We start from the raw sequence: 26,986 nt of genomic DNA, 5'->3' as shown, positions 1-26,986 counted from the left end.
AGAAAAATCGATTCGGATTTAGGAATTTAAATGATTGAAATTTAGCGCGGGAAAAAAAATGCCGGGAAAATTTCGAATCGGTTCGAGTCTAAGTACAATCTATTATCGTCGTCCTTGGACAATGTCCTTTCTTTCTTGGCCGAAGGATCACCTTCTATTTTCTTTCTCTGTCTTCTACTATCTTTTTCTCTCTTTCCGTCTTTTCCTCTTCACGGTTGATTTGCGTAGCGCAGGGGCGTAACCTTCTGGGCGTAAGAACTTTCTCTTATGAGTCTGAACGTCGGTGAAAGTGTTTCTTACGCGTTCGCGCGCGTTTACATAGGACGTATAAACAGGGCAACCGAATATTTGTTTCTTTCTATATGGACCACACCTCCTATTAGTGAATTATAACGAGTGGACGAGGAAGTTCGAGGATATGTTTTAAAGGAGTCCCTGACCTCAGACGAATATGGTAAAATAATGAACGAATATTAATATAAATTTTATTCACTCCAAAATGGATCTCGAGAATAGGAAAAGATCGTTGTTTTCTTTTTTTTTTTTTTTTTTTTCATTTCTATTTTCTTTCTCACAAAAATAACAAAATATTTATTAGGATATAAAAATTTCAAGAAAGATTTCACTTTGTCTTTTTAATGTCTTAAGATCGTATCCCGTGAAAATGAAAAATTCATAAGAATTTCATAAAAAGAATTGTTTTATTTGTATCGCGTCTCGATCGATATCTATCTTGAAGAAAGTCATTCGAAGTAAAAATCGACATAAAAATATCGCGAGTGCAACGCCTTTCGGACGTTTACCCCGAACTTACTAATTAAAAGTAATTACAAACGTGATACGCGCGAAATAATAATCCTTCCGATAATTTCAAGGATGGGTAAATGTACTTTCCTTAATGATTCTGAAAACTTTCATTAATGAATTGTATCAGTGATCATCATCTTCGCGATTGGCAACGACGTTTAGATATTAATACGATCTCTGCAAGAAGGACGACCTGTTACTCTCAAACACGATGTAGTATATAAAGAAGAAATAAATGAGCACACATGAGATATTAGATTAACGTTATGGAGATTAGATTTATTTTTCAAACTGAATAAGCTTTCTTTCTTTTTTTATTTTACAGACTCGCATGTGTATACATGTATGTATGTATGTATGATGCGTTTAAATCTAAACGTACGAATTATTCGTTTAGCGCTCGTTAACGATTGTTTATATCCGTTGAATAATACGATATGAAGCCTAATTACTAAATACAACTTCGTAATTGAGATTCCTTTTCTTTTGTATTTCATTTTCCTTATTTTCTTTTTCCTTTTTCTTCACTCTCAATTAAGGGTTATTAACAATTTAACGAATCAATTAAGAAGAATTCTTCTCGAACTATTATAACGTCACCTTTCAGATAATAAAAAAAAAATATATATATATATATATAAATAAGAATAAATAAATAAAAAAGAAGGTAAAGAAAGAAAGAAAAAAGAAAATCGTGTCAGTGAGCCCAGCGTGGAGACCATTTAGAAAACTAAATCGTAAGAGTTTATCGACGTGTAAAATCACGATTCGCTGATCCGTAAATTGAACGAACGAACGAAGAAACGAACGAAAAGGAAAATTACAGATCCGACGCGATACTTTCGATCTCTATTTTTTTTTTTCTCTCGATCTTCACCCAGATCGAAGAGTAGACCGTTCATCCTCCTCTTCCACCACCCTCGCTACCCCCTCTTTAACGCATACACCCCCTTCTCCCATCTCCCTCTTCTCATTCTCCACTTTTCACTCGTCGACGAATCGAACGCACCGTTTAGCATGTAATTTATTGAAATCGTATGGAATCGGATCGTGTACTTACTTTCTTTTGATTCAAACTACGAGGGTCATTGTTTTCACTGTTCTTTTAAAAAGTCAACGAATTATTTACATATCTCTTTTTCTTCGAATACAATGAGATTGATTTTGTTCGTAAACCAATCGATGAAAGATCGATAAGAAGCTGCGATGATATATATACGACGAATAAAAATATATGTCAATGGGCCATCTAAAGATCGGACTTTTCTTTCGGTATAATTTAATTTCAAATGAAATATTTCGTAATATTAAAATATGTATATGAATTAATAACAATCAAATCAAAAAAAATATTATTTTTATCAGTCTTTATGATTACGATTAGTTTATGGTTTAATGTTTAGATTGCTAATGATTTATTAAATGTTACATAATAACAAAATAATGATCTATGAAATATAATATTATCGTATAGACTTATAACGTTGTAATTAAAAAAAAGAATTGATATTATATACGTCAAAAATTTATAATACACTTTTTCTTTAATGCTTTCATATTAATGATTAACTTATGGTTTAATGTTTAAACTGAGTAATGGTTAATGAAATCTTTCGTAATACTAAAATATTAATGTATAGATTTATAACACTGTAATTAAAGAAAATATTATTTTTTTCTCAACTTATAAGTCTTCATATTTATGACTAACTTATGGTTTAATATTTAAATTGTGCAATGGTTAATTACATCTTTCACAATATTAAAACTCTAATATATAAATTTATAACACTGTAATCAGAGAATATATAATTTTTTTTATCAACTTTTAAATCCTTATATTTATGATTAGCCTATGCTTTAATATTTAAATTGTGTAATGGTTAATTAAATCTTTCATAATACTAACATTTGACTATTTCAATTTATAACATTGTAATCAGAGAAAAATATTATCTTTTTATCATCTTATGGATCTACGTTTAGTTGTACATAAAAGAAAAAAAAAAAAAAAAAAAAAAAAAAAAAAAAAAAAAGAAAAATATCGATTCTCTAATTATATTTCTAACGAATTTCAATGTACTAAGATATACTATATGATCGATATAATATGGATCATGTCGACAAGTAACATTCTCGAAACTCCCCGAGCTCATTGCCCAGAGGTAGAATTTCATTTTTGACGTCCCTTACCGATGTCGAAACACGTTCGAGACAGATTATATCGTATATATGTACTACTTACTTTGTAGCTCACACAGAGAAAGAGAGAGAGAGAGAGAGAAAGAAAAAAGTTCGATATACCAGTAGCTCGAATTTCATTCGTTTCTTATTAGACAATACGAAATATATAGAATATATTTAAATTAAACGTCAAAGATAAACGAAGAGTTACGGTATGATATCTATGTATCGTTGATACAACGTATGAGATTAAAATCACGCGCTTACGTACTTACACATTTACATATCTACGTATGCATACATATTACATACGTGAATAAAATTTTAAACGAAGAACGAAAATACTTAAAAGTTGTTTTATACGATGGCCTACTTGGAAGGAAATTTTCGTCTGGCACCTGCTAGAAAGCTGAAACGTACTTTTTTTTTTCTTTTCTTTTCTTTTTTTTTTTTTTTTTTTTTTTTAAGGAGTATTCTACTCGGAAGTGTCTCCTTTACGATGTCTCAAGAACGTTGATCGAAATAAGAACGAAAGTCTCTTGACAATCTCTTATTGACATATTGACGTGTGTGTGTCTGTGTTTATGTGTTTGCCCGTGTATGTATATGTACGTTATGTATCGATGACATAAGACTGACGATCGATCGAACATCTCGAACTTCTTCCTTCGATATTTAAAAACCAGATTCTGCAATTTCTTTTCTATTTCATTTTCATCTCGAAAATTGTTGTCGATTAGATAGATCTGTGTATTGTACTAATTTTTAATCGAGTTTTTTTCATCATTGATCACTAATCTTCAATTAAACAAAACTTTTTAATTCGCTTTTTTTTTCTTTTTAAACGTACGATTAAAGAACTGTGTCACGTTAGAAGGAGAAGATAGAAACAGATATATGTAAATAAAGAACGAATAAGAAAGTGCGTAAGTAAAAGAACGAATAGAAAAATATATTGTAAAAATTAAGTAGTAGTAAGAAAGATCAAATTTGTCGAGACGTAAGTTTTCGTTAATAATTCATTAAAATTTGTTTTAGAAGACAACAGTGTTCATCTTAGCTTCGACAAGATAATAGGATGTTGAAGCGGACCTATTCTATTGTTTAAAGGCATCATGAGTCAGAACTTATTGACCACTCATGTGGGCGTATTCCTGTCTATGTTCTACAAAGCAAAATGACTTTCTTCGATGAAAGAAAATATATGCACAAGTATAAAGACCGAACGCTATACTTCTCGTCCTTCGATTTTAAACGATCGTTATTACCTTTTTACCATATATTCGAACTACTTAGGTTCGTAGTTCCAATAACACACATCCGGCTTAATAAAAGAAAGGAATTAGAGTTAGAACGTTTCTTGCTACGAAACTTTGTCGTTTTTATTCGTAAGTAATTGTATATCATAATTAGAATTTCTTATAATTTTTCTTTTTTTTTTTTTTTTTTTCTATAGTTTACCATTGACATTTGCAATCTTTGTACAATCAACTAATACTTTTATTTGATTCATTAAGATTATTCGAGCTTTATGTTTGAAAATATTAATATCTTTTTTTTTTTTCATTCGTTAAAAAATCATTTTATTTTCTAATCGATAAATGATTATTTTACGATATACATACATTCATAGTGATAATTATTTTTATTTGGAGAGGAACTCTAATTGCATCTATGATTAAAAGAAATGATTTTTTTCATTAGCATACAAAAGACTCATAAAATAGATGAAATATTTTGTTCACGTAGAAATTCTCTCGATCCTCATTCTTTTATCCTTTAGAAGGATCGTACAATAATAGACTACTAATTTTGTTCAGATTTTTCTTTCAGGATTTACGATCCATGGATCAAAGTCGTGTGAATCGATGGATAGGAGAATACTGTTGTTAGAGTATCTCTCTTCTCCCCACTCTGATAGAGGATCCAGAGTTTATACCTGGTGGAGGCAACTTTCAGCGGGTCGCACTATATAAGAGAATGACGAGACGACCGCCCATGATAAAAGCTCGTGTGTGTTGTCAATCCGGTGTACGTGCTCGTTGTTAACTCTCCCTCTCTACCTTCGTGTTCTCGACAGGTAAGTGAGGTTCTAAAATTTTAGTTATTCTTTCTCTTCTTTTCTTTTTTTCCTCATAGGATACAAAAATAACATGGCGATGCAACAAAAAGAAACAAAAAATAGAAAGACAAATCTTTCCTATTTTCCAGTTTCTCCGAATTCGTGCGATTACGATCCAAGGAACAGTGAAGTGTCTTCTTTCAATCGTTCAATCTCAATCATTTTTTAAAAATATATATTGATATTATTTTCATGAAAGTGTGAAATTGACGGTGTTCTAAATATGCACTTTGTGAACTCAGTAAATTAATGGATACTTCTTATCATTGATTGCATATGAACGTTGTTTCTTTTCTCAAAGAGAAATGAAAAACATGAAAAATATAAAAACGAAATTTTAATATCGCGAATGACACGTGATTACTTACACGCATAGAGAGAGAGAGAGAGACAAAGAAAGAGGTACGATTATCAGGGCAATGTCCGACACGATTGTAACACTTAATTAAACTGGTTCGTGTATCATGAAATGAACGATACCTTTTTGTCGGCGTTGGAAAATGTATAAAATTAGTTTGGTCACGCACGGTGTGCCAGGAGTTATGACACGTGCCACTCGGAAATCTCCGTGTGAAAACCGGTCGCCCTTAAGATTGCGAATCAGGAATGAATTTGCAGTCGTGGATCGAGCTGGGTGATAAATCGAGAGATTTACTTGCAGTATACATATATCATAAACTTTGACATCTCGAGTAATTTCTCCTATCGATGATATTAAATCTACGACTTCGATCAGTACTCTCTTTCTTCTTCTTTCTTCAATTTTTTGTTTTTCTTTTTTATCACGATTAAAATCAAATTATTACTACTACTACTACTACTACTATTACTACTACTACTACTACTACTACTATTACTACTGTTACTGCTACAACTTTTGCCATATTTTTTAATACTTTTTTTCCTCTATTATTTTCACTCTTGTTTTTATTGATAAATCGAATAGAAAGTTTCTTTGTAACAATATCGATCTGTCTCTCTCTCTCTCTCTCTCTCTCTCTCTCTGTCTGTCTCCGTGTATGAGAAAAACATGAATTGTCTCGTCAAAAAATATAAATTGATATTTCTATCTAGATAAAAATTTGTCTATATCATTTCTATGTTCCTATCGCGAGAGAATTCACGTAGAATTGCGAACGTCTGAAAAAAAAAAAAAGAAAAAAATGTCGCTATAGCAATAAAGTGTGCTCCAGATTTCCTTAAGAGCGTGTCCAGAACCAGTCGAGTGGTTGGCCGGTTACGTGTGCCTGCACGCGGGTTATATTATACAGCCGCGTTCTCCGCATTTATACTTGCGGGACAACTATCTCTTTTTATATTATGCAATTGCTTTCTTCGACCGGCGAACGTTTTAAAAAGAAGCCGGCGTACTTTATATACCCCACCTATTTTCGTTCCGAATGGTATTTCTAACGTTATCGTTTATTATCGCAATTTTTCTTACATTTACAATTGGACGTGCGATTGGTCGCTTAGATATGAATGAATTAAAAAATAAGAAAATAAAAAAGAACGAAAGGAAAAGAAGGAAGAGAATGTTTCAAAAGTATTAATACGTTTTGCGTCTTTTATTAATTTCATTAATTAATTAATTAATTAATTAATTAATTAATTGATATATAAGTGATTACGGAAGTGACTTAAAATAAAAAAATAAAAAAAAAAAAGAGAGAGAGAAATCGAAAACTATATTTTATAAAGAATTAAAAAAGCAGGATATATTTACTTTCGTAATTATTGGCTCGTACGTTAAATCTTCAAAATAAAATGATTCAGGGGTAATTTAATGGGAAAGATGTATCAAATATATGAACACTCAAGTATTCTAATCGCGTTCCAAGTGACAGTGATACTTGACCCGTACGATACTTCATCGCATTACGATCGACTTACGCAATTCTACGCTTTATTCTCTAACAAGCCACAGGAATGAGACTATACGCAATTGGAGAAATGTCTATCACATTGCATTTCGGATCTCGATAAAGATTCCGGATTAATTTAACTCGATTCTATTCGACTCGATCAGATGAAAAATTTCAATTTGCGATTTACGTAGCACGAGTACGTAATATCAGATATTTATTTTGTTGCGATTATGTGAAAACAGGAAGAGTTCTTTCTTTCTTTTTTTGATTTGTTTCGTTTTCTTTTTCTTTCTTTCTTTCTTTCTTTCTTTCTTTCTCTCTTTTTTTTTTTTTTTATTAAGACGATCGATTCTATTCTTCATCGATTTGAAAGTTTCAACGATCTGTCTCATTGCTATCGGAGAAATCTCGACGTATTATATCAAACGGAAGGAAATATTTAAATCTATTTCACTTTGAATAGTATTCGCGTTAATGATGGAATATTAATTACAGATAAGATCAGCTATCGGTTCTCTAACGTAATGAATAAAAAATGAAAGTACAAAAATGGATAAATAAATAAATAAATGATAATTATTGTTTCAGTAGAATTTAAGTATACGCGTCTGTTATGTATTATATATACGTGGAATCTTTCGTTAAGGAAGTCTATATCTACATTCAGATATTTATCTGTAAACCAGAATTTTCGTTGATCGAAAACTAGTTCAATATATATATATATATATATATGTATGTATATGTATATTGAATTAATAATGTATTGGTTCGGAAAACTTTCTACGAGATAACTTCGAGCACGCTGTCTTTATCGTAATCGGTTTATTTCGTTTCTTTCTTTTCTCTCTCTCTTTTTTTTTTTCTTTTTTTTTTTTCTTTCTACATCTCGCGCTTGATCGCGTTCATGCGAATATTTCGTGCTTTCGCACGAGTTATTTATGTAATATGCACGATCGAATCTATGATTTTCCTTCATTCTTAAAAAATCAATTAGAAGAGCAAATAGAGCGTATAGAATTATTTGAATATTGAAGAAAAGATAAAAAAAAGAAGTTACATTTTCAAACACAATCAATAAATTTCATCTATCTCTTTTACTACAATTATCCGACTTCAAATGAAACTTGTATTAAATAAATTTTCAACAATCCCTTCGTTATATAATCGTCTGGCCTCGAATTAAACTTCTACTGAATAATTTTCGTCTATTCGATTTATTATAGTTATTTAACTAGTAATCAAACCTTTACAGAATAATTAACATCTATCCCTTCATTATATTTATATAATTTACTAATTATAATTGTATTAAATAATTTTCATCTATCTTTGTATTATTCCAATTACTTTATAGATACGAATTAAACCTTTTACGCAACAATATTCATTTATTCTTTCAGTTATCGATATATTAAAGATTAAAGCTTATATCGGATTTCATTTAAATTTTATTCGTATTCTTTATCTAACTGAAACGAATAAACGTGGATTCACCGAATGGTAACAAAATTAAATTCAAAGAGAAGAGTGACAAATGTACGAACGATTTTTCTTTCCTGACGGATGTACGAAATTGGAGAAATTGGAGTAAAAGAATGAAAAGAAGAAAGAAAGAATGAAAGAAAATAAGATAAAAAGAAATGGAATCATGTCGGAACGATCGAATTCCATGTGACATTCGGAGTAGAACCGAAAAGTCGATGTCCTTTCCAAGCGTTACGAACGTACCTTCGATATCTTTCACGATCGATCCTTTTACACACACATACACATACACAACGAATAAGTCGACTTCGAGATATCCGATACAAACACGTTTGTTTCTTTCTCCTTCTTTTTTTCTCTTTGTCGAGCTGATTTTTATACGCAGTCCCCTCTCACTTTCACTCGAGTCTCGAACCACCAACCACTCTTAACGATCAACTTCAACCAGAACCACCACCTTTATAATAATGCTTCAAACATAACCAGGACAGAGCCAATTAAAATTAAAAATTTTCATCATTCCGATAAAACATAAACGAAAAAATTACGATTATTCTAACACCTATCGTTGTAATCGTCAAAAATTTCAATAATTTTTCTAAAACAATTCGATCGATCATCCAAATCCTATCGAAAAATTGTGATCGTTTTAACATCGATCGTCAAAATCGTCAAAAGTTTCGATCGTTTCTTTTTTAATTTTTCGCTAGAAACTCGGCCGATCGATCGATCGATCGATCATCTAAATCATACATTAATAAAAATATCGTGACCATCTTATAACTAATTGTCAAAATCGTTAAAAATTTCTATCGCTTTTCATCCGATTTTCTGAAGAAAATTCGATCGGTCATCTTAAATATATCGATCAAATATAAAAGAGAAAATCGTGACCATCGATCGTCAAAGTCACGGATAAATTATAGTAATCGCGAGAAATTACTTGGAAAGTAAGTATACCTATAAAGAATATGTATATGTATACTCTCTCATAAATTGATTGGATACATCAACGATTTCTCGTTAATTTCTTTATAACGTTATTAACTTGGACCTACTTGAGGAATTGGTTTACGTAAGAACGCATTTATTATTAAACGAAAAATGATAAAAATATTTGACTCTTGACCTTTTCCATCCTACGTACGGAGAAAGAATCTTATGTAACGACTCATAGCTTTTAGGTTGCACTTTCAATTTTATCGAAAACAGGTGCACGGAGAGGATACAAGCATCCTGATTAGGCTAACACGAGTCTAATTAATTAACGATTAGATCAATCTTCTTGAACTAAGAATTATTATGATTGGTTCATCGTCATTATTATCGTGATGGTACTGACGTAATCTGAAGTAATTAAAACAAAAAAAAAAAAAAGACAAGAGAAAAAAATAAATAAATCGATCAAATCGGAAGGATTCATTGGATCGAATGAGTTTCGTGATTAGACTAAGACGGATAGGATACAAGCATCCTGATTAGGCTAACACGAGTCTAATTAATTAACGATTACATCGATCTTGTCGAACTAAGAACGATTTTCATTCAATTTATCATGGTCATCATTATCATTATCATTATTATCATGATCTGAATATAATATGAAAAGAATATTAGAAGAGATAACGAAGGGAAGTTTAATGGAATAGCTAAGACGAATAGATAGAAAGTTTAAAAGAAAATAACGACGAGTTGAAACGTATGTTTTTTTCTAAACATTAATATTGTTGTTGATGTTGAAGGATGAATGGAAAATGATAAAACCAAGTTTCTTTTCAGTATCAATTAGATCGAAAATAAATGATATTCTATTTATTATCATCATCACATCTCATCATCGAATGATTCATTTCAAATGTAATTTAAAATAAATAAAAATATATATATGTATATATATAGATCGGTCAAATCGGAAAGATTCATTCGATCGAATGAGTTTCGTCTCACATAAAGAATCTTTAACGAATCGTGAAATCAAGCACTTGTCCGAGTTTTGCACGCTTAGAAAGTGGTAACACGCTTTCCACGTAGCAGCTTGCCATGCAAACCATAAATGAGCTAGTAAAATGAGTAATAGGCTATAGTTAACTGTCGGATCATCGAAAGAAGACTCACTCACGTGAGAGTTGAAACACAAACTTTTTCAATCGAACGTGACAATATTCCCATCGTTTCTCCATACAAATTCATTTTTTCACACACTCAAATTGATTGATTTTTGTTTAATAATAAGACAATTTGATTTGTTCCTCTCGAAGATATTCGTATCGGTACATTTACAATCTTGATCGAAAGTAAACTCACGTGAGAGTTCAAATAGAAACTCATTCGATTGAACAATATACAGAGACAATATTCCCATCATTTTCCCATACAAACTGTGTCTTGTATGTTTCTCTATTCAAATCGATTGATTTTTATTTAACAAACATATCGCTGATTTTGTTTTCTCTCGAAAATATTCGTACTTACTTATATGTATTTACATTTTTACGATCCATCTTAAACGATCCCTCACGCGAGACAAGTATGTTTTCTCTTCGCCTAAAACAAACGAACTCTAATGTGTTTTTTTTTTTTTTTTATCTTTTTGCATTTAGCTTTCCAGTTTATTTCCATAAACGGAGAAAACGTTCGTTCATTGACATGTAAAAGGATCATGAATGAAGAGAGAAAAGTAGAGAAGAATGAAAAGGAAAGAAGGATAAAAAAAGAGAGGGGAGAAAAAAAAAGAAAAAGATGTAAAAAGAGATGATAGAAAGTGGTGGTTTAGATAGCGTCGATTGGCCGAAATAAAGCGCGCCCGTTGGCTTTCTAAAAGTTTTACTCTTGTACTTTCGCTTTAACGAACATAAGCTCGGAAATCTTGCAAATACAATGTACGAATGACGTTAATAAGCCATCGTAATTTCGTATAATTGAGAGAACTTCGATGGTCAAGGTTACTTTCACTCAACTATATTCATAATATATATGGATGTATGTGAGAGTTAAGAGATCGAACGTATTTATTATGGATGCATCATAAAAGTTTATAATCGTGACACTAATTCGAACTTTCTCATTGATTATTTCAGAATGTATCGAGTTTGTCTGCTGTTCGTGGCTGCGACAGCGGTGGCGCAAGGTCCTTATGATTTAGAACCAAGAGCTGTAACTCTTTCTGGCAAGCCAACTTTAGGGCCACTTTATACGTCCGCGTTAGGTGGGGGTCAAGGTTTTCGTGATAACAGTTACGAAGATAACGCTGTAACACCTACCCCATCGTCTGCTCCACTTTATAGAAATCCGAACAATCAACCACCTGTAATATGAAATTCTTTTAATTATGAGAATCGTTCGGTTGTATCGGCCATTGATCATGTTTCTTTTCATTTTGTATTTTAGGTGTATCGTAAACCAACGTCGTCTCCGTTGGATGGTTCTCGTGATTATCAGTCGAGTATAAGAGTAGGAGGTGGTCCACCACGTGGACCTCTCCGTGGTGGTGGTCCGATTGGTCCCAATGGCCCGGTACATAGATCATAACATTTATTTATCGTTGATACAATTATCATCGCAATTACATCCCATCGAATGATAATTTTTATTCAAGATCAATGCCGAAGAAATCGAGGAAGAGAAAGAGGAACCAGATCGTCTGACGCTTCTTCTTCCTCAAAGTAAATTCGACTGTGTTGGAAAACAAACTGGATATTATGCCGACGAAGATTTGCATTGCGAGGTCTTCCACTATTGTCACGAAAATGCGAAACATTCGTGGATCTGTCCAGAAGGATTCACATTCCATCAGGTAAGACTCGTGACTGCGACTCTAACAATTTTCACTTTACGATCTAGCAAGATCGTAATAAACGCGGTATGCGCTCTTAAACCTTACGAAATTCCAATCGGTTGAGACCACAGCTGTGCGCCAATTTATTCGAACAGCTTCCGGGGTAAAGCACCTCGTATTTCCTTCCTACGGAAAACTAAAATGAAGGAGTATCGCTAACTATACTACTTTCGCTTTTCACCAAGCAAAGGTCATTAACTGACGGTGATATGTTTTAGGTTCATTTGATTTGCATGCCGCCGAGCGGTGATATCAGTTGCAAGAAGAGCTCGCAATATCATTTCGTTAACGAGTATCTCTACAAACCATTGAACCAAGCCGAAGCTGAAACGAAACCTAACGTGACCTTGAGATATAGCGAGAGGTATTATCCAGCAGATATATATACCGATGAAAGGGAAGCAGGCGATTATCAGATCACTCCTTCGTCAGCACCTGTTCGACGTCCTCTGCAACAGGTACCGTTACCATATCATTTCTGAAGACTCCTTAGTCTGTGATACCAGCACACTGATGTCCAACTCCAATTTGGATCCGTTTTTCGTGACGTGCCTGAATATACACGACTCCAATGAAAAGCACGGGAAAAAAAAAGAAAATCGATGAATGAAAGGATCTCTGTTCACGATCAACGTCATCATTATTTGCATGTTGTTGTTCATTATTGTTATCTATGAAGTTGAAATATAGATTGGATTTCTTTGTGCATGTTGTCTATCTCTCTCTCTCTCTTTCTATATATATATATATATTTCTCTCTCTTTCTCTTCCTCTATATTTTCAAGCTTCTTGATCTTCTTTATATTATCTGTTGCTTTGTTCTACATTTTGCTTAGTCTCATAATTTTCTATTGCACTCTTGTAAATTATATACGCCACACCATCGTTTACCATGCTCAGCTTGAACCAGCTCGAACGATGAACAACTCTCTTCGTTGTCTTCCACTCTCTTCGAAGATAAACACCATAGAAAACATAACGAGTGATGTTCGCGATAGTTTATCTTGTTGTAGATAGGTTGGATCCTTGTTTTCGTTTATTAAACTTTCCAATCCGTTCAGGTTTTCGTCGGTCAATCATCAGCAGCGTTAAACAGCATTCCTTCGTCGGCACGTCCACAAATACAAGTTCCACAATTTCGTCTACCGGTGAATCAAGTTTTTCATAGCCCCGAGGAAGTGAATATACCTCTTCAACATAGACGACCGCAACCACAACAGCATCAAGCAATCAGAAGATTCCCTCAAGTTCGACCTGCGGAAGAAGACTACGAGTAAACTCTGAGAATTTCTTTTTCTTTCTTTCTTTCTTTCTTTCTTTTTTTTTTTTTTTTTTATTCATTTCTTAAATTCATCGACAAATTCAAAAATACTCGGAAACGTATGTTAATTCGTTTCAAGATCATAATATTCGTCCCATTGTCGTCATTTCATTTCTCATAAATTTTTTTATCACAACGATTTTATTACCCCACGTTTAACGGCATCAATTTATCTGTAGTTAATGGCATGAAAGTTGAAGTATAAGGATAGAATCAATATTTATTCCATTATTTTTCAGAGTAACATATGTATATCGTATATCTCTCTATAGTTTGTGTATTTCTTTTTCTTTCTTTCTTTCTTTGTTTTTGCATTTTACATTCGCGAATAAAAATTTAAAAGATTTTCTTTGATATCGCACGTTGGCCTATGATCGTGTAATATAGAACGTAAAAAATATTATTATTATTATTATTATTATTATTATTATTATTATTATTATCATTATTATCGTTACTATTATTACTATTATTAAAAAATGATCTTCCTCGTTTAGAAAAAAAAAAAAAAAAAAGAAAAAAAAAGAGAAAAAAAAAGAGAAAAGAAATAAGATTTTTATAACATTTTAACTTTCGATCATTGAAGCCGTTTTTTTGTTATTATATCATTACTATTTTTATTGTAAATAATAAGCGATAATAATTAGACAATAAAGCGAGATCGTCCGTACGATTGTTTTTATTTCATATGTATAATATGTAATTAATTCAATTACTTCAAAGGGAAGATCAATAAATTGTTATCGAATTATTTTTTCGACGATGATAATTATCAATATTTATATATGAAATTTTTAATATTATGTATTCGTTTTCTTTTTCCTTTTTTTTCTTGAATAAAATAATAGCCGTCCAGCGACGAGATATACAACGAATTTAACCCCAGGAAATTTATTTCTTCATGAATGAAATTAAAGTATATACTAAAGAGAAAGTTTCCTCTTTCTTTTACGCGATGTAACGTGTATAAATTGTAACATAAAATACATACGAAATTACGTAAACATCATATTCTGTATTAAATTATATGTTTTATTTAAATATTAATTGTTTTTAATAATGGTGTACATATACGCCGAAGTGATATCACGTTAATACAAAGTAGGCAATACCTATGAAGAAATCAACATTATTTCTTTCACAGTATATGAACTTATTCACATATCATTCTCAGTAATCTCATATTAATACTATTTCAAAATAAGTTTCTATGATGATTTTCGCGATTATTACAGAGTATATGATAAATGGACAAAAATATAACAACCTCTGTAAGCACAAGATCAATACTGTCTCATCGTATAATTTACAATTAAATTTTATCAATTATCTTTAATACTGTACAATTTAATCATTGCAAGTACATTTCGTCATTAGTTTCGTTTACTATGGATAATGATAATGATTGATGATGATGATGATAATAATAATAATAATAATAATAATAATAATAATAATAATAATAATATAGCAATAATAATAATGTATACAATGTGTGTCATTTGAATATGAACGTTGTTTAATGTTTTAAATGAGGCAGTATCATTCGTAGTTTGAAGAAAAAAAAAAAAAAAGGAAAAGAAAAGAAGAAAAAACATGATTCTAATGTTTCCGTAATTATACATTTTCATAATTTCTACACAGCATCCCTTTCTACCATGCATATCTGAGTTTAAAAATTTCTCGTTTCAGAATGATCATATACATAGAAAGAGTAAATACACTCTGATTCTGTACCTTGCAAAAGAATCTGTGCATCTGTAAGGAACACTGCTTTCAGTATAAAATTTGGCACTATTTTATATAACCATTCTCTTTATGAATAATGAACATTACTAACTCTTTTTAAAAACTATGCACACAGTGTGTTTTCAGGGCTTAATCAATTTGATTTTAAGCCATGCATATATTTCCGAACTGCAATTAGAGGAGTTTTGATATCTCATATTACTACTGCATCCTTGAATGAATAAACAATATACATTTGTTTTCTTTTTTTTTTTTTCTTTTTTAATCAGGAAGGCTTACTAATATATAATAGTTTCTTCATAGATGAAATATATATATATGTATATATGTATGTATACGTACGTGGTATGTGTACATATACATATACATATATAACATCTTCTCTACACAGTAACTTCATTCTAAAATACTTGCATTGTGTTAAATGATCGCAAATAAATGTTAAGAATATAATGAAGTGAGGAAAACAAAATAAATAAAATATCAAAAACATGAAAAATGCATTAGAAAATATTAATCCATAAAATACGCTTAAACACAAAACAAATTGATCTAAAATTCAAAATTTTAATAAATTATTATTATGTTCAATCTATATATAAAGTGTAATATTAGAATGAAAGCATATATATCTTAACTATTACCACATACATGATTGAAAACAAATAATATGATCGTAATAAAATATAAAAATAATTAATAAATGCTTAATTGTTTGTGAATGTTAATATACTATTAAATTGTATTCTTTTTTTTTTTCTTTTTTTTTTTTAAACAACGCAGTCACAACTTTCCATATCTGGTGGGTTTGCATTACCTTCTATAATATACAATTACAAATCTCGATTTTGATTTTATGACAATGGACATTTAATTACAGTATACCCCTGTGTGTTAAGATAGAAATGTGTAGAAAAATTATAATTCGAAATTCAAGGTCTCACAATATTTTTTATCTATATAAAATTAATCAATGGATATAAGGTATAAGTTCCTGAGAGACACAAAATATGTTTGCAATACGAAAGAATATATCCAATAATATTATAACATACTTAATTCGAATAATAAAACATTTTGTTTGTTTATTGAAAATAGAAAAGATAGGGAAGGATTATCTGTAGTAAAAAAAAATTACAAATAAAAGAAGCTTTCAATGCTATTTCAACGATCAAGTGATACTCGTTCTTAATGATCTTAGGCATTAAGATATGTATACTGAATGAAGTGGCACCCTGAGTAAGAGAGAGGAAACCTTAGATAAAATCAAATTCTCAAGAAGCAAATGTATTAACTGGCAATTATGGAAATATCTTATTTCAGCCTATGTACTTACATTTAATTATATATATATATATATATATATATATATATATACACAAATGTACATGTATATATATATATGTATGTATGTATATATATATGATCGGGAAATTCTTTTGCTAATGGTTCGCATGCATATTTCTATTCTTAAACCCCTTATTTAATTTAAGTTTAGTAAACTATGATAAATAATTAATTTCTTTTTTTCTTTTTTTTTTCAAACGATGACAACCTTTAGCAATGAATGAACTAAATGATCTTATTTGTAATGTCATGTACATAAATACACCCTGAAACCAAGCTTTCAGGCAATATGTTGTGAAATTATGTATTAATAAATGCAAAACTGATATTTAAATCTAAATATATAACATATTGCAAATCCACCGAAGATATGTTGTTTTAAAGAGAAGCAGTGTAACAGTTCATCAATGAAATATATATCTTCTACTACTTATGTACTAGTCTTTTTTAGGTACATCTGAATTTTCCTGCATGATGTGATAATAATGTGATAATATGAACAATCTCTAATTAGAAAGAATAACGTGTCAATAAAATTGAAGATATAGGTCTATGCAAGAAATGTACTTGTATACATATTGCTGACATATAAAGATAAAAACAGGTTAAATATTACTAGGAATGTACATATATACCCCCTCTCTCGCGATAGTTATTTCTCTAATTTTCTTTGTCGACTCTACACGAAAAAAATTATTCCGCTATTAAATTGCATTTGTTACTATCCAAGTGATAATTTAGTAGCAGCATAAAATTATACCCTACTATAGTGAAGTTTCCCTGCTCCCAAATTGTATATACACTTGGCTATTTATGTATTAAGAAACCAATTTGATTATAATAGCACATTTTTTGTTATGCGTGCAAAATCTTTTTTTTCGTGAAGAGAAGTTCGTTTATATTATAGTACCTTAATGTTTATATATATATATATATATATATATATATATATATATATATTAACGGTTACAATAGTCCCCACAAGATCAAATTCTGTTGTAACATTTATATCCCTTAATTAACAAACACGTATGTCATACAGATGAGATTATGTATACACTTTAGGAGAGCCAGATTATTATTATTAAAAGTTTAATTAAAACTGGAAGTCCCATATAAGACAGAGTTTGATCTTGCAATCTTGAAGACAGATAAGTTCGTTCATTTCCCATATTACACATAGGAAATATTGAACTGGTATGATTTGGCTGTTCAAATATAATTTGATTAAAGGTAAATTGACATTTCCTTTTTTTCTTACTATGTTAATCATTCTGTAAGATATGAAGGCAGGTGTGGAGTACAATTGTCATGCTCTTGTAATTTTTTTTTTTTTTTCTGTATACCTTTAATAAATACCTAAAACTTTTACTAAAGGTTTTCAAATAAAATATTACTCTCCTCTTATGTTTATTAACGATTATATTAAATTTTGCTAAAAAGTGATACTAAAATTATTTAGTATTAAAATCATTATCAGGGAACAATAGAAAGCAGTGATTTCCTGGGCCATGCACTTGATCTCCACTGTGCTTTTGCTATTATTTTATAGTGATATACTTCAAATGGGAAGACACTAACTGGCTGACTCTGACAAGCATTTTACTCTCTAAATATATCCAGGTACAAAAAGCATACTATTCCGAAAGCAAATGATTTGCAACTAAATTTTACATCTCCTGTTTACAAGAATAAGTTCAGCCACAGGATATAGACCATTTATACATATACATATATACACATATATATATATATATGTATGTATGTATGTATATATATATAAAATCAACAATTTCTGTTAATACTTCCACGTGTTATTGCCTATAAACTTATTCAATCTTATGTACTCCATAGGTGCCTCTGTTTTCATTGCTTTATGAAGCATCCATTGAAAACAGGCTAAATATTTCATAAAGTGAACTTGGTATATGATTTTGCACTCTACAAGTAGCCCATGTATTTTCCATTATTCTGTAAGAACATATTATTTTATATTAATCAAAATTGAATTTTTTTATTTTATAATAGAGAATTATCAGTGCAACTCACTTAACCACAGTACAAAACCAGGCACACTTCAGGGATCCATAATTTGATGTATTCAGCATTAACTATTTGACAGGACGATAATGAAGTGTTAAATCTGCTGAACTTTTCCAAATAAAATGTCTTACCTATAATAACATCAAGATACTTTAAAAATAAAATTCTAATTTCATCGAATATTTTCTTTTTTCAACTTACAGTCCTTAAGTCCATAGATGGGTCTAAAACTTGATCATTACATAAAATTTCAACTTTTTCCTCAGCTAATGAAGAGGAATCTGCGTTAGAATCTGTATTTGCTCTATCTCCTGCTGGAGAACCTCCAGATACGGAATTACCAACGCCAGTTACTAAACCAGAATCACTGCCTGCACAAAGTGCTTTATCAAAAATATGCTCTGCGACCTTCCGAATTTGTATAAAATCATTTGCAATTAAACGATCCCTTTAAAACAAAACAAAAAAAAGAATGAATATGAATGAATTAGTGATAAATCTTATATATATGTGTGTTTGTGTGTGTATGTATATCAGTGCAATTTCACATAGAAAATTCACGTTACTTTTTCAGACTTTTCACTCCAGAACTTGCATGTGGAGTTAAATAAAAAGGTATTTTGATGAATTGTGGAAGATTTTTATTTGCTACGATATTTGATACCCATAATGGTACCGTATCATTTAATAATACACTTTCTGTTTCACCTGCAGCATCTCGAACTAGTAACCTACACATTGTTCTACCACCAACTTCACTAAAATATACAATTAATTTATAAATACGTTATTAATTTTTTAATGGAAAATGAAATGTGTTTAATAGTCTTACATACCTGAAAATTACAGGTGTATGACCAGGTACAGAAAAATACAAATTTCTACCACTGTCGTGCGTCGACCCATTTCCATCATTACTATTTCCCTCATTATCATCATCTGCGTTCATCGGTCGCCACCAGTGTTCAAGGAGTGCTTGTAAAAGTAGACTTCCATAATTTACTATAAAGGATTGTAATAATATAATTTTTATACAATGACATACTATATTCTTCAAAATGAAAAAAAAAAAAAAATACCTTTTTGATCTTGACCCTTATTATCTGTAAGACCAGCTTCTTTAGCAGAAACCCATGCAGAAAAACAATCATTTTCATCTTGTCCTAAATGAATGCTCAACATCTATGAAAAAAAAAAAAAAGAAAAAATAAATAAATAATAATTTAAAAGAAGATAAGAATTGTTTATATCTTTTTTGATGATTAAATCAGTACATATATGTACTTGTCTAAATAAATAATAATACAAACCCCAGTCTTGAGATCAACATTAAACCAATTTGGAACATAAACCATTTTATTTCTCTTTTTTATTTCCTGTTCAAAATCTACATGACCTAAATCTTCCACTTTACAGGCTTTTAATACGTCATATAGTGCTACATTTTCATCTGTATCTTTTGTTAGAACGTATCTCCTATCATTTAGGATATGGCAGTGTCGTATTGCAGGAGCTCCTAATATCCTCTGGCTCGGTTCGGTATTTAATGGTACACCAACATTTCCTGCCATTCCCCCGGCAGAATCACAATAATCTCCAATATCTTGCCAATCCCTTTGGCTTATAGACTAATAAAATTAAATAATTTCACTTGTTAATTACTTATTATCTACTACTAACAATACTGTAATTGTTTTACAGATCACTTAAATTAAATAAATTAATTACCCAATTATTAATGGTAGATTCACTAGTCGCAACCCAAATACTAGACTGATCAGGGGTCATTGCCATTTTGAGTATGGGCTCTTTTTCTTCGCATATAACAACAGATTTCTCAGGATGGCTTAATTCAGTCATTACGACTCTTTTGTCCCTACCACCTGATATTACATGACTAAAAGTATCTGTAGCCTAAGAGAAAACAATTATAGCAATTATAGAAGTACTTCTTTATAGATATCCGATTAAAAGATATAAAATTATAACTACCAATAATGCCCAAACACCCTCATTATGTACTCTATAAGTTTGCAAACATCTCTGTTCTCCGAGTGACCATAATTTAATTGTGCCATCTGAACTTGCCGATAAACATTTTGTGCCATCTCTATTGAGCACTAAAGCTTTAATATTGTCTGTATGCCCACGCAGTTTCATAAGTTTTGTACAACACCTCGGATCCCATACTCTAAGAACTTTTTCTGTACTTCCGCTTACTATAGCTGTTCCAGTAACGTTCATAGCAAGGCTATATATCGAATCCTTGCTGCCAGACAAAGTTGATGCTACAACATCGCTATATTTTAAGCAAGCTCTGTACTAATATTTATAATTTGCAAAGCGCACTTACTCGTCACTGTATTATTACTCGCAGTGAGAGCTGTGAGCGTATTTACATCCCAGAGGTAGATTGTTTTGTCTAAGCCTGCACTAGCTACTAGTTCTCTGTCTTTAGCATACGCCAATGCTTTTACATAGTCCCTATGAGTCCTTAATGTTGACATGCAAAATCCTTTATGCGCGTTCCAAACCTTGACAGTGGTATCGGAGCTAGCAGATATAACTAAAAAATATTACTTTCATTTTGAATCAATACAATATATATTCTATAAACGATACACGAATATATCAAAAGAAAAGAAAATACATACGAGTCTTTCCGCTACAACATAAAACAATATCATTGACCCAATCTGTATGATGTTCCATAGATTGTATATAAGGTTCGTTCATATTCTTACAATTCCATATTCTTATAATGCTATCTCTGCCCGCAGAATAAAGTCTATGTAAAATCGGATCATATTGTAAGGAATTAACGCCAGCTCTGTGCCTTCTCTCTACTTCATCCCTTATGACCATGGATACCTTTATCAAATATTAATGAAAAATAAGTCATTTTTGTCAAACTTTACTCGAACGAGTAATGAACGTTACTCGTTCTATACATATGTCCAATATTAAAATATAAATGATTATGTTAACAAAACAGTTATACATTGGAAACTCGGTAATTACGTTAATAGGTTAATTGATTTCGTTCGATAAAACGATTACATCTTAATATTTAATAAAATTATTTATTACTGTAGAAACGTAAAATTATAATTATGGATATAAACGTCCATATTTCGGCCGTTTAAAATCCGTGCGTTTATATTTCATGCAAACAAGCAATATGGCGATCGATGGATTATAATTTGATAGTTGAACCAAAGCATCTTATGAGCTACTGTAAACAACGTTGTCAACATTTGATATAAACATTACACGAACGTAACGTTAATAAAAGATTTATTACTCAAACTTTATTCATATCGATCGGAACGTTCGTATATAATCAGATCGATCATAAAATTCGTTCTAACAACTTCGAAGTAATAGGTTTAAAAGGAAAAAAAAATGAAATAAAATAAAATAAAATAAAATAAAAAAAAAAAGAGAGAGAATAAATGAAACAAAAAACAACTCGACAGGTAGCTGACCTTTACACGTTACCGTGTGTATCATATCTAACATGTATACACATCGTCGTTGAGGAAATATATATATATATATATCATATACATATATAGATATAGATATATACTCAGAAAGGACGTATGATGCTTTAAAATCAATGTTTCGTTAGAAACTAACGAAAGTTTACAATTAAATTGTTTCCCCATTTCTTGTAAAAAAGTAAGCACAACTGACAAAGTATTCCCATAAACTTGATGTTCTAAGAAATAGGATAAAACGAATAAGAGTAAGAAACTTATGAAAAATAATAATGGAATGTAAAGACGAAGCTAAATGGGGAAGAGAGATAGACGAGACAATATACATACCTGTATCTTCTTACGTGTACTCTGTCCGCCTGTCTTATGGGCTGCCATTATTATATACCGCCGATGTTATTTCGCTTATCCCCGTGTAGAATTTAAGTTGCTAACGATGAAAACATTCGGAAAACGATTACTGAATTTCAAGCGGGATGACGCGTCGCGAACCGTAAAACAAACCGGCTAGTTGAATCATCGTCGAGCGTAACTGTAACCTCGCACGATTGTCTCGAAAATCGTGCTCGTATGAGGACGCGAAAACAATCCGTCGAGCATTACGCCGTGTATGTCGGTATTCCTAGATTGTCACCATTCAAGTAATAATCTGTGATAGTATCTACTCCCTCTTCGTTTCCAATGGCGACCTCTAGGGTCCCTAAAAGTTAATCTAAAATGTAAATAATCTCATACGATTTTAATCGTCTATCTAGTACGTCAGATGGCGCTTAAATCGCGTCGATAACGTCATCAACTTTTCAAACTCTCAATAAATTTCTTTCTCTTATCTTGGCAGCATTGATCGAAAAAAACAATTTTTATTTCGTTACCAACTTTGTTAACTTGATCGAAGAGAGCTACTAACCTCTGTAATATTTGAAGTTAGATACGCATAAATATTTTTATTCCATTTAACTTATCGTAAAAGAAGTCATGTATGTAAATAAATTTTTTATAGATTACGAACATTAATCGGATATAAGTAGAATTTTTATTAATAAGTTGTAAGTGAGAGTGAGATAAGTTAAATAATTGAGCGAAATCGTTCTGTCTTATTTGAAATATTTTATATCGTGACCTTTTAGTATTTACTATCATTGACAATATCTGAAAATGTTATAGATATTTCTAAATTTTTATTTTTATTTTCTTCTATAAAATAGTAAGGACGTAGAATCCATCGAAGATGTTGAAACGTACGTTCGAAGAAATGGAAGCTACAATAAATGATAGACAACCGGTCCAAAATTCTTTGGATTCGGATGAAGAGGATGAGGAAACCAATGAGGATACTTATAATGTGATGGATGAAAATGAGTTTGAAGGTATTAAACTTTTAAGTCTTAGATTTATATCTAAATTCGTTAAAGATCTTTTAAAAAGTCAAAGAAATGATAACGAATGATCGACAATATTCATAGGTGCCGAAGATGGTCCGACTGCTCCAGAAGCAAACGTGGGTTTCACGGCATTTAATATGAAAGAAGAATTGGAGGAAGGACATTTTGACAAAGAAGGTCATTACTTATGGAAAAAAGAAAAACAAATACGAGATAATTGGTTGGACAACATAGATTGGGTTCAGGTTGGTTATGGTTCTTTCTTTCTTCTGCTTTATGAAGCTTCATGATGATTTATAGGTGAAACCTAGATCAAATATAACAAAAAAATTAAAAGAGGAATCTCATGGATTGGCCGATAGCGATAGCGACGATGATGGAGCAGACATTACGTTTGATCCAGTTCATCTATACAAACAAATATTAGATTATCTACAACCTGGAGAAACAGTATCTAAAGCATTATGTAGACTTGGTAAATTTTATTATTTCATAAAATACATTCTTTTCTATAGTAGATCGTATATACATATATATGCGTGTGTGTATGTATATATTTGTATTTATATTCATATTTACTTTAACTTTAGGCAAAGGTAAAAAGAGATTAACGAATGCCGAAAGGTGGAAGAAAAAAAAGGAAGGAAAAAGTTTACAAACGGATGATCACAATTCTGCACAAATAACTAAGCTAACAGAATTAGCAAACGAGCTATTAACGCGTACTGGCAATATGGACATATATCAAGAAAGTTATGAGCAAATAAACAAAAAGGTAAATTATTTTGCATTGCATTCTAAATTATTTCTTTTTACATACTCTGTTGTCATAGGTGGAAGATCGTGAGAAGCACTCTCATCCTTCTAAAAAGGAGGCAGATTTAGACATGTATGCCGATGACTTTGATGTAAAAGAGAAAGCAAAATTAGATGAAAAAGACACGGATAATGGTAAATTGATATTTATATAATTTATAATATATTTGAAGATTATCATTATTACATATATTTGTGTTATATTTCAAATAGATAAAAAATTGGCAAGTACGAAGTCAGAAAATACGAAAAACGAAGATGAAGTAGAAGATGTGACATGGGAATTAAAGTGGTCGCAAGAAGAAGATGCCGAAGTACATGGCCCACATACATCTGAACAAATGCATGCATGGGCAAAGGAAGGTTATTTTAAAAAAGGTGCATGGGTAAGAAGAACAGGTCAACAAAATCAGTTTTATAGTGCTGCGAGAGTGGACTTTGAATTATATCTGTGACATATGACATGTACAATTGAAAATCTTGTCACCTTTTACTTTTGTAATATCAAATTAATTACCTTTTAACAAAAAATTTAATCTTTGTGTATACGCCTCCAAAGTTATCTTTATGAATAAGTTCGGTATATATAGCGTATTATGTTTAATATATATTTACTCCACAACATTTTATGAAATTTGCGAGAGTACATTAAAATTCGACATTTACTGTATTATAATCTAATTCTGCCTGTCTATTTATGATCGGTGATTATAATGTTCATTCCATGTCAAATATATGTATATTACATTCCATCCGTAATCATTCTTAAATATCATACCAATTTGAAGTTATAATCTCTTTTATTAATTTTATAACGGAGTCGAATATTCATAATGAATATAGCTTAAATGAATATTGTATTCTTACCCAATGTTATGTGTATGTGTGTGTATATATACATAAATAAATATTATATATATATTTATATATATATATATATAATATAATTTTATAATCACGATGGCACGAAGATGCTAAAAAAATAGGCTTAAACACATATATGTAGGTATAACATAGATATACCGGCACGTATGCGATTCTATTTATTTTCTTACCTGCATTACTAATGCCCTTATTATAAAGAGCATCCTATGTGGCACTTAAGGCGGAGAAAAACTAATCACATGCTGGCGAGACTTCCTGCGCACATGCCGACAGAAATGGAACGAAAGAAACTTATGGCCTCTACGCGGAGTGTCGTAGTTCTAAATAAGACACGAGACTAAATCTATTTGTACCACGAGCTGCAAATCTGTAGTCTAGTCATATTTTTTGAATGTCGCGTTCGAAGAGTTCTTCAAAATACAAAGAGGGTAATACTACGTAAATATGTACAAGAAATCTTTACAGACATTCGTACACAAGGGTCACAAGAAGGACGGACTAATGGACGATAAGAAGCAAGGTTAACGAATGTGTAAGAGAAAAATAAAAATATATATTATATATATATATAAATAAAATAAACAATGTGTATATCCTTTCAATTTGATCGATTAACATTTTCAAGGTTTATTTCAAGATTTAAAACGAATAAATTAATAGTATCAAAAACTACAAAAAATTAAACCTATTAACGATTAAAAGAAACGAAAAGAAGAAGACGTAATTACTTTGAAATCTATTTTCAAACAACCATGTAGGTGTAAATAGCTGTAGAACAAATAGAAATATTAAATCAAGATATCAATCAAGCTTTATTTTATCGGCAGGTAATTTGTACGTTCTCCGTTATACTCGATGCATAATATAGAGAGTAATTTTTTATTTAGATGTCTTATATATTTTTATTAGCAATGTAAGAAATTTTTATACGGTTACTTAAAATAAAATACCATGCATGTGCATTTTGGATCGTCGTTTCGTGCGACGAATATCCAAATTATATATATGCACACGCGTATAATACGTATACATATGTATATACATTTATATGTATGAACGTACATATATATATATACACATATGTATCTATGTACGTACGTACGTATGTATGTATATATATATTTTTTATATAATTCGTAATTATAAATTCTCGTACTTTTTCTATATAACATCCGCACAAAAATTTCGAAGGATTAGTAGGTTGGATTCGCGACTGAATATAAAGTTAGGTTATATTTCTCAAATATCGCACGATATGTACGTAAAAAGAAAAATTAATTATACGAGTTACTCGTTCGTAATCGCGATCGATAATAAATAATTGTGAGGAAATCGTAAATATAAACAACTATGTTAGATACGTTTGAGAAGAGAACGTGATGAAACGGATGCAATGTACATACGTACATACGTATGTAAATATACATACGTACATACATACGTGAGAGCACGTGCATATGTATGTACATATATTTGGACCACGTTGGTACGTTTCGAATGTTGAAATGATCTCGCGTCGACAAAGTACAACCAACGACTCGTAAAAAAAGTGTTCAACGTAATACTAAAAAAATATAATTATAAACACAAAAATAGAGAAGAAGAAAGAGAGAGAGAGAGAGAGAGAGAGAGAGAG

The 26,986-nt window shown here is 30.8% G+C and overlaps 3 protein-coding genes across 7 annotated transcripts; 2 read left to right on the top strand and 1 right to left on the bottom strand.

Annotated features, from left to right (window-relative positions):
- Window positions 1–4,830: 4,830 nt before the first annotated feature.
- LOC122637566 lies at window positions 4,831–14,061 on the top strand. The gene is made up of 6 exons (XM_043829780.1): window positions 4,831–5,071; window positions 11,547–11,775; window positions 11,857–11,982; window positions 12,065–12,262; window positions 12,523–12,762; window positions 13,366–14,061. Exons 2-6 carry the CDS (start codon window positions 11,548–11,550, stop codon window positions 13,579–13,581), a joined length of 1,008 nt encoding a protein of 335 aa, XP_043685715.1. The 5' UTR covers window positions 4,831–5,071; window position 11,547; the 3' UTR covers window positions 13,582–14,061.
- A 3,205-nt stretch (window positions 14,062–17,266) lies between these two features.
- LOC122637494 (WD repeat-containing protein 48) lies at window positions 17,267–22,940 on the bottom strand. The gene is made up of 12 exons (XM_043829653.1): window positions 22,598–22,940; window positions 21,419–21,635; window positions 21,118–21,330; window positions 20,757–21,052; window positions 20,493–20,678; window positions 20,075–20,392; window positions 19,844–19,946; window positions 19,601–19,766; window positions 19,331–19,522; window positions 18,966–19,212; window positions 18,771–18,895; window positions 17,267–18,692 (listed from the first exon to the last, which is right to left on the bottom strand). The coding sequence occupies exons 1-11, from the start codon at window positions 22,643–22,645 to the stop codon at window positions 18,833–18,835; spliced, it is 2,049 nt and encodes a 682-aa protein (XP_043685588.1). The 5' UTR covers window positions 22,646–22,940; the 3' UTR covers window positions 17,267–18,692; window positions 18,771–18,832.
- Window positions 22,941–23,106: 166 nt separating this feature from the next.
- On the top strand, window positions 23,107–25,215 carry LOC122637541 (CD2 antigen cytoplasmic tail-binding protein 2 homolog). Of its 5 annotated transcripts, none has more exons than XM_043829759.1 (7): window positions 23,107–23,244; window positions 23,473–23,634; window positions 23,731–23,894; window positions 23,950–24,124; window positions 24,240–24,424; window positions 24,483–24,600; window positions 24,679–25,215. In XM_043829759.1, the coding sequence occupies exons 2-7, from the start codon at window positions 23,496–23,498 to the stop codon at window positions 24,918–24,920; spliced, it is 1,023 nt and encodes a 340-aa protein (XP_043685694.1). In that variant the 5' UTR covers window positions 23,107–23,244; window positions 23,473–23,495; the 3' UTR covers window positions 24,921–25,215. The 5 variants fall into 5 exon arrangements, with proteins under 5 accessions (XP_043685694.1, XP_043685703.1, XP_043685686.1 ...); XM_043829768.1 differs by having other exon boundaries at window positions 23,136–23,244; window positions 23,469–23,634; XM_043829751.1 differs by having other exon boundaries at window positions 23,136–23,313.
- Window positions 25,216–26,986: the final 1,771 nt, after the last annotated feature.

Source organism: Vespula pensylvanica, chromosome 1 (assembly GCF_014466175.1).
Source record: "Vespula pensylvanica isolate Volc-1 chromosome 1, ASM1446617v1, whole genome shotgun sequence".
Taxonomy (NCBI): domain Eukaryota; kingdom Metazoa; phylum Arthropoda; class Insecta; order Hymenoptera; family Vespidae; genus Vespula; species Vespula pensylvanica.
Note: the sequence above shows the minus strand (reverse complement) of the source record. Positions and strands in the feature narration are given on the sequence as shown.

Excerpts from the sequence above, each read along its gene's own strand:
- LOC122637566 (XM_043829780.1), top strand. The coding sequence starts at position 11,548 with ATGTATCGAGTTTGTCTGCTGTTCGTGGCTGCGACAGCGGTGGCGCAA. Across the intron at positions 11,776-11,856 it reads ATCCGAACAATCAACCACCT|GTGTATCGTAAACCAACGTC; the intron begins GTAATATGAAAT and ends TTTGTATTTTAG. Across the intron at positions 12,263-12,522 it reads AAGGATTCACATTCCATCAG|GTTCATTTGATTTGCATGCC; the intron begins GTAAGACTCGTG and ends GATATGTTTTAG.
- LOC122637494 (XM_043829653.1), bottom strand. The coding sequence starts at position 22,645 with ATGGCAGCCCATAAGACAGGCGGACAGAGTACACGTAAGAAGATACAG. Across the intron at positions 19,947-20,074 it reads ATGTTGATCTCAAGACTGGG|ATGTTGAGCATTCATTTAGG; the intron begins GTTTGTATTATT and ends TTTTTTTCATAG. Across the intron at positions 18,896-18,965 it reads CATCTATGGACTTAAGGACT|GTAAGACATTTTATTTGGAA; the intron begins GTAAGTTGAAAA and ends ATGTTATTATAG.
- LOC122637541 (XM_043829759.1), top strand. The coding sequence starts at position 23,496 with ATGTTGAAACGTACGTTCGAAGAAATGGAAGCTACAATAAATGATAGA. Across the intron at positions 23,635-23,730 it reads GGATGAAAATGAGTTTGAAG|GTGCCGAAGATGGTCCGACT; the intron begins GTATTAAACTTT and ends CAATATTCATAG. Across the intron at positions 24,125-24,239 it reads TAAAGCATTATGTAGACTTG|GCAAAGGTAAAAAGAGATTA; the intron begins GTAAATTTTATT and ends CTTTAACTTTAG.